This window comes from Aplysia californica, unplaced genomic scaffold (genome assembly GCF_000002075.1).
Source record: "Aplysia californica isolate F4 #8 unplaced genomic scaffold, AplCal3.0 scaffold00239, whole genome shotgun sequence".
In the NCBI taxonomy this organism is placed as follows: Eukaryota; Metazoa; Mollusca; class Gastropoda; order Aplysiida; family Aplysiidae; genus Aplysia; species Aplysia californica.
This window is the reverse complement of record NW_004797509.1, coordinates 425,990-437,537: the sequence shown is the minus strand read 5'-3', so window position 1 is coordinate 437,537 and position 11,548 is coordinate 425,990. Positions and strand designations below refer to the sequence as shown.

The following is an 11,548-nucleotide window of genomic DNA, read 5'->3' as shown; positions in this document are numbered from 1 at the left end:
GGGGGGGATGCTGAAAGCCAGCTACTTTGATACTCGTATTCAGTTCTGAACATACAGGTCCAGCTAGTGCACGTTGAGTATTCAACATAATGAGATTCGGGTGGCATTAAAATTTAACTAAATATCGAGACAAACATAGTTCTTGCAAATTCAAACAGACACATTTACGAGAACGAGAACAACATTCAATACCAAAACTAAAACACTAACAGTGCAATGTGATAGAGCACCATAATAATCGAAATGATGTCTCGGAATTTATGGTTTATACAATTGAACCTGTCCAAGACGGCCACCCATTGCCGAGGAGAAAAATTGCCATCTTAGATAGGTAGTCCTCCCAGACAGAGTCATTATTATAATATCATTAAAATTAATAGAAAACAATATAGGTGGAGGAGGGGGCGTGGGAAGTGGTTCAGCTGATTGCATTGGACATTAGAGCAGGTTTGATTGCTCTAAATGACATGGTATATATAACAACATCGTTGAATTCTAAGAGGTCTACCTGCGTTTTGTGGGTGTTGAAAGTTCCCGTTTGTTGCGGGTTATGTTGGCAACGAACTACATGGGGATTCGCGTTTTGTTGTGAAATGACATTCCAGCTACGAGGACAATGAAAATGAAAAATGATTTTGTCTGCTTTTGCGTTTAAAATTTACAAACTCTTAACTTTAATTTTAGTAAGAGTTTTACGACACCCACAACACAATTCGATCCTTTAGGTACCGAAGATTAGAGGTGTTACTAGTAAAGAGTAACATACAAAGAAAAGAAGGAGGAGAGGTGCGGACGTTATCTCTTTAATAGGAAAGAAGGAGAATACCACACTGGTTCACTCACTAACCACCTACTCACAAACTCAGACGTCAAATATTAAGACAACATTTGAAATAATAGAATATTGATGAAGATAGAAACCCTTTAACATTATAACAATATGACGATACAGTAACTCTCCTTACCTGGAGATAAGAGAGGTGACGATGGCTTGGATGACGTGATGTCCAGTTCATGATTGGGCGACATGACGTCATGAGCCCTGCTCTCTCCACAGTCGTCATCGTCCTCGGGATTGTCTACGTCATCACTGCCGTCCTCGCTCCTGTTGCGAGGTGACCATGTCATCTTGTTCTCCTTCTTGAGCCGTCTCCTGGCGTTGGCGAACCAGGTCGACACCTGTTGGCGGGATTATGGGAAGGTTTTGTTTTTTAAAAATAAATTTCAATTACTCAAAACAGTGAGAGTTTCGCTCAAAGCGTGTATTTTTTTCTTGTTGTTGCACAAATACACTCTCTCTTTCTCTTTCTTTCTTTCTTTCTTTCTTTCTTTCTTTCTTTCTTTCTTTCTTTCTTTCTTTCCTTCTTTCTTTCTTTCTCTCTCTCTCTCATATACAAAATGTACACAAACACACACCAAACTCACACACACAACCCCACCCTAACCACACACCACACACAAAAGAACACACACACACACACACACACACACACAAACGCACACACACACACACACACCCGCACAAACCTGAGTGAGCGTCATCTTGGTGATGATAGCCAGCATAATCTTCTCTCCCTTGGTCGGGTACGGGTTTTTCCGATGTTCATACAGCCACGCCTTCAGAGTGTTGGTGTTCTCGCGAGTCGCGTTCTTCCTGCGGGCTGCACTATTGATGTCAACTGTGCCATATCTGAACACGTATACGTTTGGATAAATACAAGGACATGCCAACAGCTGAACAATAATATAAAAAGTTAAATATGATGACAAAAGTTGAACTTGACAGACGTTAAATTATTGTTATGATCATAAAACAAAAACAATGACAAAGGTTTGATTTTGTTATAAAATATGTACTAGGACAGGGTTTGATTATGGTCTTCAAAATTGTTGAAGTGTTTTTGAGAAAGACAGGAAGTTGTAATGAAAATGCTGAAAGAGACATTGAGACTGTGGTGATGACAAACGTTCTTTCGAGATCATAAAAATCGCTACACCACAGACGCCGAAAAAGTTGTAATTAATTCTGCGAAAAGTAAGAAAAGCATTGCAAGAATAATATCGTTATATAATCATAAGAAAGACTGGAAGTTATCACGAGAAAAGAGGACTTGGTTTTTAAAAAAAATAACAGTAGTTCTGAAAGTTGAAGAGCCAACTTCTGAAACTGAAATACAAAATCTGTAAAAGGCTTGACATGAACCAAATAATTATACAACGTTTAACCCTTTCGGTTCATATTTTTTCTATGGTTCCGTCAAATCAGTACAGTAAAAAAAAAAAAACCAATGCGTCATTATAGTGGGGCGTAGAAGAGTAAGAGTTTTTTTAAGTTGTTTATTTTCCAGTATTCTTTTTTCAGGTGTCATATCAATAACTTTTTTGGTGTCAGACAATCAATGTCTATGAGAATGTGAGAAAGTAGATCCCATGTACCATTATTTTTTAACACTAAGATGAAAAAGTAAAATGAAAATAAAAAACCCAGCCGAAAAAGAATGAACTTGAAGAAAGGAGAGGTGGAACACACGACAAACACTAACACAATAAATGCTTACGCGTTCGGGTACGGGTACGGTGGCATGCTGGTAGGGTCGTAAGGGTAACAGGCTGTGGTCTGTCCAATGCCACGCCATGTTTCCCCGGCTTCCTTCAGCTCGTATGGGGAGTTCTAGAGGGGGAGAGGGAAACCAGTAATGTCAAAGAGATATAATGTTGAAATGTTTGCAGCTCGAGAGAGACCGTGCTCGTGGGAGTGACCGTGAGTCTCTCTCTCTCTCTCTGTGTGTGTGTGTGTGTGTGTGTGTGTGTGTGTGTGTGTGTGTGTGTGTTGTATGTTTGTGCGTTTGCGTGAGAGAAAGAAAGAAAGAGAGAGAGAGTGTGTGTGTGTGTGTGTGTGTGTGTGTGTGTGTGTGTGTGTGTGTGTGTGTTGTATGTTTGTGCGTTTGCGTGAGAGAAAGAAAGAAAGAGAGAGAGAGTGTGTGTGTGTGTGTGTGTGTGTGTGTGTGTGTGTGTGTATGTGTGTGTGAGTGTGTCTGTGTGTATGATTGTGAGTGGGTGCATGTGTGAGAAAGCTGGAGGGAGAGACAGACAAAGAGAGAGAGAGAGAAAGGGAGAGAGAGAGTGGAAGACAGAAAGAGAAAAAGAGAGAGAGAGAAAGAGAGAGAGAGAGAGAGAGAGAGAGAGAGAGAGAGAGGGGGGGAGAGAAAGAGAGAGAGAGAGAGAGAGAGAGAGAGAGAGAGAGAGAGAGAGAGTGAGAGAGAGAGAAAAAGAGAGGTGTATGCCCGCGTGCATATGGATGCCAATATTGGTATTGTGTTATTCGAGCGATCCTTGTTCAAAAGCTCAGGCATCATTTCTAAACCTTGCACTACTTGGTGTGTTTTCAAGGCTCCCCACCTATTTGACAAATTTGTATCGAGGACACTATAAAACTGGAGAAAAAAAAACAAACTAAAATAGCATACGTTAACCTACAGAGTGTTAACCCCGTTGCCGATGATACACTATCTATATAGGAAAGAACCCCCCCCCCCCCACCTCCAGGAAACCCCATAACTTCTCAAGAAACCAGAAACGCCATTCGATGGACGCCAGATAGCTAAACATGGGAGAATTAATCTGTTACACGTTGAACAGCTAATAATAGAGAACAGTTATAAGATGACAGGGAGAGTTAGTGCTGATAAGAACGAGGCGGAGTCGAGTCGAGGATACCGCCCAGACACCCGCTGTTCCCCCAACCTCATTGGCAGGATCAGAAAACGACGTTGCCTTGTGAAAAGATTAAGTACCTCTTGCAATCATTCTCGAAGGGCACGAGGAGGGTGAAGGACGATTTGAATAAACCCGATATTTGAGATAAAGGCTATGGTATTTCAATGTGTCAGATGACTCAAGAGGAGGCTTTGGGGTGTTTCATAATTATGAGTGGTTTTAAAAGGTCAGAACGGTTTCCCAACACCCAAGGACGCAGAGGACAACAAGCGGGAAGGAGAAAGAGGGGAGGGGGGGGGGCAGTATTTCAACATTTACAGCATTAAAATCAGCTTCAGCTGAAATACAACAGTAGTAGCACAACAAAAGACCAAAAAAACAAAACAAAACAAATCAAGCAAAAAACTATAACGAGGACGGGGATGATCCCACTAACAAATACAAGTCAGTACATATGAGCCACAAGTCAATGACATCGTACTCTTGGCATAGTTTTTACTTTATTGCTTGAAGAGGATTCCAGTCCTTTTGTAGGACTTTATTGCCAATGAGAAAACCTTTCGGGCTCACTTCTTTATTTCATTTAATGCATCATTTGGAAAAGCAGCAGCTGTTATCGGTACAGAGGGGTGAGTATCAAAACTTTAGAATAGATGAAAGAAAAACAAATCGCCCCAGAGGTCAGGATATTGTCATGAATGCTTCTACAAAACAGTTCGTAACTTGATACAACTAACTTGACATCACCTGACATCTGTAACACCTTCATGGACAGAACACAGACTTTCCAGGACTTTTCAGCATAATACTAATAGGGGAAAGGCCTGGCAGCGAAGGAATAATCACCACAATGTAACAAAACAGAAGCGTTTATGTAACAGCAATACGAGAAGGACAGATGGTCATAGTTCTCATTTTTCTGGCTTACTCTTTTAAACGACAGGTAAAGAGTGAAGAACATGCGATATAATGTTGAAGCTAACTGAAGCGTCTCGGCTGATGATCTTAGCTGGACAGTCCCTGAACACATTGCCTGAGGGAGTTCCTGGATCGTTTTATCATAGTACTGGATACAGAAAATAGGACGCTGCCCTGTGGGAACCAGCAATGGAAGGGTCGTGAAATAATCCTGCTTTGATATGATATTGTATCTTTGGTATTCTACGTATGTATGTTTGTGTGTTTGATTATGTATTTACGTATGTATACCATTGTAACCTAAATTCCCTCCGGGAATCAATAAAGTTGTATTGGCTGATTGATTGATTGATTGATTGAAGTAATTATTTATGTACGTATTTATGTATTTGTTTATTTATTATGAAAGAAGCCTATATTATAGCCCCTTTTGATAGTTAACTTGCTTTGCGCAAAAACAAAGTTTCATCAAATACACTCCAACCTGCTCAAACAACATCTGTCCAAGACAAACACCTGTACACACGGTAAATTCCCACTCCCTCCCTTACGTTTCAACATACTATGGTGACACCCACCCACATATGGACCCCACCTGCTTGAGACAACGACTTTTCTCTTCCATAACGGCTGACCGTCTTGGACAATTTCGACTGTTATTGATTTGACCCACAGCAGACGACCCAGTAACTCCCTCTAGGTGGTGACTCATCCCACAACACACAGAGTCCAGACTGGCCAGGTGACCCTGGACGCCAGCAGTGATGGGATGTGTGCAGGACAAGCCGTTATGTGTGACGTGTCTATGCTACAACCCAGAAATGATGCACCTTTCCTGATAAGCAGATTAGAGGATAGGCATCAAAACGAAACCAGAAACTTATACAGGACGTGTAAATAATATTAAGGGCAAAACTACTAAGTAATCTATGATGGTGTAATTCCTTTGGAGTCTTTTTCACCCCCCCCCCCCCTGAACACACACACACAAGCGCGGGAGATATCTGTACACACCACCTGTCCTGCTGAAGATGGGGCTAGGAAAGTTGCTTCGATATTTTGTCATTTGTCCAACTGGACACAGGTTTGACTGGTTATCTGGAGAAAATGGTGAAATGGTATAGGTTTAACACCCCTATCAACACTGTTAGGTTATTTCAGTCGCAGGACTCCCATGTTTAACGTCCATCTCCGAAACGACCCAGCCAAATGGAAATTCGTGTTAAGTCGGGTAGTCTAACCACTAGGTCATCGACGCAACTTCTGCTTATCTGGCTATTTCCTGAATGCAAAAAAATCATATTGATAATAAGACATTTAAACTGAACCTGCATGCATACATAAATAAGGAGACAGTAGTAGACACACAGCGACATTTACACATGAACAAATTTTTTTCAATAATAGAAATATGATTAACAAAATTCTTAAAGTGGCTCTTTATCAACATTTGTAAGAGAAATAATTAATAAATGTATAACGCACAAATTCTCACACGCCCATTTGTATGAAAGCAAAAACAACGCATACACGGGGCATTCGGTGTGTTTCCACCACTATATACTATATCAGAAATACACTTCATATGAACTACACTGGGTTTGTGGATTGAAAAACAAAAAGGCGAACACAATATAGCCAACATACACAAAATATTTTTAACATTTATAAAAGGAAAACAAAAACCCACCACTCTCTCCTTCCTGATGTCAAAACAGTAACTCTTATCACAATGAAAGAAGTGTATATTTCTTCACTATTGAGCTAACTTGACTAGACTAGAACGTCAAGACACCCAAAAGAAAGTATATAATTTTTGGCTTCTCTTTTTAACATAATTATTTTTTTAAGATGGAGCATTCATAATTTATTCATTATCACATTTAGGCAATTGTATTTCAAGACATTTTTCCCGTTTATTGTTATGTAATATAAATTAACACTTCCTTTATTGTCTGCAATCCTTTAAATAGATTTCAATATTCAAGATGTTATCTCGAACACACAGTAAAATAAAAATTGAATGCGCAAACGATTAATCTACACCCTGTTAAACATACAGACGCCAATTCGAGATAAGAGGATTCTCCACGTGCTAAGCTGCACCTTACGGTTCCGGGTGAATGACAACCCCCTTGAACAAACGCCCCTGAGAAACTTTTCCCTGTGCCTGGATCCTATGTTATGCATGCAATGATGGAGGGCATCTTTCGAGATGGGAATAATAAAGATAAATGTGTTTGTATTGCGTTATACTATAAATTTCTAATTCCCCAAACGTCTTCAAAGTGTGTCTTTATCTAACTGATTCTGAAAATTCTTGAAATACCTGAATATCAAGTTGTTTCGCGACAGATAATCACGTGCTTCCTCAGCTTACTTGTACCTAAGTAGGTCACCGGAAGTGCAGAAAAAAACCCACGCCAAAATGCAATGCCAAAGTGTCATCCCTCTTTGACATGCCCTTCAAAGGACGGAGGTGAAAACTATATGTCACTTCGCAACATTTTCACACCATTTCCAACACATTCGAGGAATTTGCATGCACATCAGTTATAGGATACCAGCAGTGTTTGTAGTTTTTTTTATTCCTAGCACTTGCCACGTTATGTAACGCAAATGTTTGTTGGCGGTGACACGATGCAAATCTAGAAACAGATATCATCGCCTTTCTTAAAAAATAAACTTGTACAAAGCAAGTAATTGTAATACAGAATTATACGAAACCATTATATGCAGACTGACATCGCTGTTCATTCTTAATAGTGTGGGCGTTTTATTGCGACGGCTATATTTACTCGTACTAGCTATATCGGGAAGTAAACATTCTTTTATCTGGTTTATTCACCATTATCAAAAAATAAATTCTCGGATGACTGATATTTGTGGATAGTAGGTGTCGTTTCTGGCCTTGAAGGACTAGTCTAACTGCTAATAACACCGCTTTTGATAATACTGAGATCATGGGTTTCTTCTCTTTAACTGTTGCTGCTTTAACCTTTTGGCTCGGCTATAAAACAAACATAAAATCACTAGTTAATAAATATTACGCCCACCTTAATAAACCTTATGCCTTTTCACACAAGTATACATGTATTTTCAAAAATCAATTTCGTGAGGGTGGGGGGGGGAGGGGGCTAATTTCTTTTCCATATCAGTTCTGACGAGAGGGAACTTAACTTTGTAGTACAAAATGTACAGTGCATTGTCCAAAAGCGCCAACCATATTTTGGCGTATGATGTTGGTGTGTGCGATGTAATAGCTATGCTTTTCGATGTTCATGCCAATTCACGTCAGGGCAAGTCTGTTATATTGAGTATACGCTCTTGATTGTTTGAATGTTGTTCTCATTCGAGATAGCCTTTACAAGCAAGGTCAAATTTCAGCAAATCGCCTCCTCGGTGACGCAATTTGTGTCGATGAACGCGAAACACATTCGCAGTGAATCGTGTTATACTAGTAATATGGGGACCAAAAATAATGCAGCAAATGTAAGGTTTGTTCACTAACTGTTGGATTCAATGTTGTGCGAGTAAGAACCTCACTGATGATTACCATTGCTACTTCTTGCTCTTCCATTGTAATCGTTTAAAAAGATAAACAATGTCTTCCACTCGTACAACAATACACAGCGAGACGAGAAATGTTTGGAATCTTATATGTCAAAGCTCTGTGCTCCAACAATCTAAGATACACAAAATGACATGATTGTGATGTGTGTGTGTTTTTGTTCCTTCCTTCTCCTTTCTCCCCCAACTCTTCTCACTGGACGTAGATCTAAACCATTTAAAATTATAGGTGCTTTAGGACTGCATCGGCATAATTTACATCATTTAAGAGATCGGCTTCCGACCATGCATGCCAGGGTCAATCCGGGCTGAGTGGAATACAACATCCAAGCAGAATGACTGAGATACTTGATGAAAAGTTTCCCTGCTTGAGAATCGAACTGGGGTATTATGCGTGCGAGACCGAAGCACTTAACCACTTCATCACAAGGTGCCGGTTAGGTGCCAAAGATTAGAGTTGTTAATAGAGTGTAACATACAAAGAAAAGAAGGAACAGAGATACAGACGAATAGTAGTTAATTATGGAAGAAGGATAAAACCACATCACAGCACCCGCCAACCTCACACAATAGATTAAGTTTCGTATGTCGTCATCTAATACTCGAGAGGAAAAAAAAAGACATTAGTCATGTTCTGAAAACTCCGTCTCTTTCCGCTTTCTTCCAGGGCGTGAGATGATTATTATCGTCACTACCAGCTCGCGTTCATTGGGAGGAGGGGCGTTCCTGTCCAGCCCTTGGTTGCTCTTGGGTAGGATATCTGGTCTGTTCCCCTATTTTTGTCACGGCAAGAACAAACAATTCAGTGTAAACAGGTGGCGACGGGTTAAGTTTGAACCTCTTAACATTGTCCTGTTGTGGTGAGAGTCATGTTGCAAAACGGATCTACAAATGTCACTTGTTCTATATGTGGCGGCGAATGCACACAGGGGCTCCTTCTCGCATTGTTTGCTTTGGAATACTTGACGAGGAAGGGCCCCAAGTGTCGGGCCTAACAGAGAGAGCAAAGTGATGGAAGGATGCCGGTTTGTGCTGGAATACGGTAAAACATGAGACATTTGTTCACTTGAAATTACCGTATTTTCGCTAAAACACACAACATAATAATAATATTACACATCTATTGACGTGACTGCGCCATGTTATTTTACTAAAACAAAAGCATAATATTATACATCTGTTGACGTGAATACACCATAGTACTTTAACAAAAATAACACATACTTTTACTCTCGTGAATATCTCACATTTCCCGAAAACAAGAAAACATTGTACTTTTGTTAAACTGAATACCCCATACTTTTGTCAGCTCACTAAATCATTGAAAATTTACTCGCGGATTGCCATTATTTTCGGGAAAAAGCCACGTTTTAGTAAGAGAGTGTTATCGATATTTGGTTGTTCTCTTACTTCCTTTCACAAGGATAGAGGATCTAAGAAAAAAATGTATGAAAATGATGAAACCTTCTCACCTCAAAAAGCCTATGTATTACAGTAATTCGGCCAGGAAGACAAAAGAGGCAATGCATTAAAAAGCAACGATATGTGGAGAAACGAATGGTGATATCATAAAAGAAAACTCTCGTTGTAAGCGTCAATACGATTTAAATATCAGAGTCCTTGTCAACCGAGGAACCCAGAATACTGTGCTTGCTTGTCCACGTATCCCCAACCCATGCCTTGTCTTTTCCCGCATGAGGAATTCTTCTTCCAAGTTTTCGCTTTGTTAGCCCATCTCCTCACTGATCAATATGCACATTTATTCAAAGAAGTTTTGTCACTTTTAACCGTTCAAAAGAAAAAATGGTACTATTGTATATTACACTTCTAAATACTTCACAAACAGGAAAAGGTTACTTTTTCTGTTTTTTCCCCACAGAAAAATAGTCCACTTTATTCATAAACAGTCGGGTGTTTGCACTGAGAATTTTCTTGCGTCCTATTTCATTACATCTTCTGTATGTTTGTGGTCTGTCTGTATGTCTGCCTGCCTGCCTCTTTATATGTCTGTTTGTCTGTCACTTTCTCTACCTTTCTGTCGGTCCGTCTGTCTGTCTATCTGTCTGTCTGTCTGTCTGTCTGTCTGTTTGTCTCTCTCTCTCTCTCTCTCTCTCTCTCTCTCTCTCTCTCTCTCTCTCTCTCTCTCTCTCTTTCTTCCTGTCCCTTCTCTCGCTATTTTTTCCAACCTTCTATTTCGTTCTGAATTTTTTAAAAGATATCTTTTATGCTTTGAACGACAGACAGACGGACCGGCAAACAAACAAACAGGCACCCAATGAAAATCAAATCAAAACACATGCACAGCTGAAACAGCAACGATACCTGCAACAGAAAAACAAGAACAGCAAGAGCACTATACACAGCAATATAAATGACGACAAACAGCAACAAAAGCAACAGCAAAGACAGAAAAGGCAACGACAAAAAATGCTTCGATAGAAAAAAATGAAAAATAAATTCAACAGTACATATTAATTTCAAAATATACTAATAGTTTGTCTCTCAATGTCTGACGATGACCAATACAACCGTAGAGGAGAACATTTCTTTGAAAGATACAAAAGAAAAACAGATTCAGTTGATTTGAAGCTTTGGCTATGCCCAGTAAGACAGATTCATGCAAGCCTGCGGACACTGCACTCAATAAAATTTGATAGGGATGGACGACCAAGACAAGGGACATAATAGACAAGAACAAGTGTTTGACTTGAATAAATGTTTGTTTTCATAACTTAAATCGTATTTAAGTTTTGAGGCCTTAAACGTCAATGAAAAATCCTAATCTATTCTGAAATACCTGGGGCTATTATTACCTATGGCATCTCATGACTTCTTCAAAATTTGTCTCGCTTCCTCATACATGTGACGAGGACTTGTTTGGTTAGAGTAATCAGCAAAAAAACAGTTTAACTGCATAATCTGAAGCTGTTGTGTAATAGGCCAAAAATGTCATTGGGAAACACTGTCATGCCAGAAAGAAAGACTCCATTATCATACTCTATTGAGTCTTGACAGACAAACTTACAGCAGTATGCACGATACAGCTTTGTCCTGTTGGTAGTCATAGAGGAAGTAGATAGCCCAAGTACTACATACCCCTCTTCATATTTTGACTTTCTTGATACGCTCTAAAAGGGAAAGAGTTAATACATTTGAAATCAAGGAAAGTGCAAAAGTGTGCGTCACTAGTTTACATGTGTGATAAGGATTTATTTTTAAAAAAGGATGCTTTGAATTTGGTCTGGATGGCACCCTAACGACCTACTCTTCGACAATTTTAAATAACAGCAGAAAACAGTAGTTTAACTGTCACTGAAGCAGTTATGTGATAGGCCAAACACGT

The 11,548-nt window shown here is 39.6% G+C and overlaps 1 protein-coding gene across 1 annotated transcript in view; it reads right to left on the bottom strand.

Annotated features, from left to right (window-relative positions):
- Positions 1 to 965: 965 nt before the first annotated feature.
- The window catches only part of LOC101850894 (homeobox protein caupolican), a gene marked incomplete at its 3' end in the record, with an annotated part of 80,136 nt that continues 69,553 nt past the window's right edge, over positions 966 to 11,548 (bottom strand). Inside the window, 3 exon segments of the mRNA XM_035970229.1 lie at positions 966 to 1,179; positions 1,528 to 1,690; positions 2,559 to 2,671. Of these exon segments, the coding sequence (XP_035826122.1) occupies positions 966 to 1,179; positions 1,528 to 1,690; positions 2,559 to 2,671 (490 nt within the window).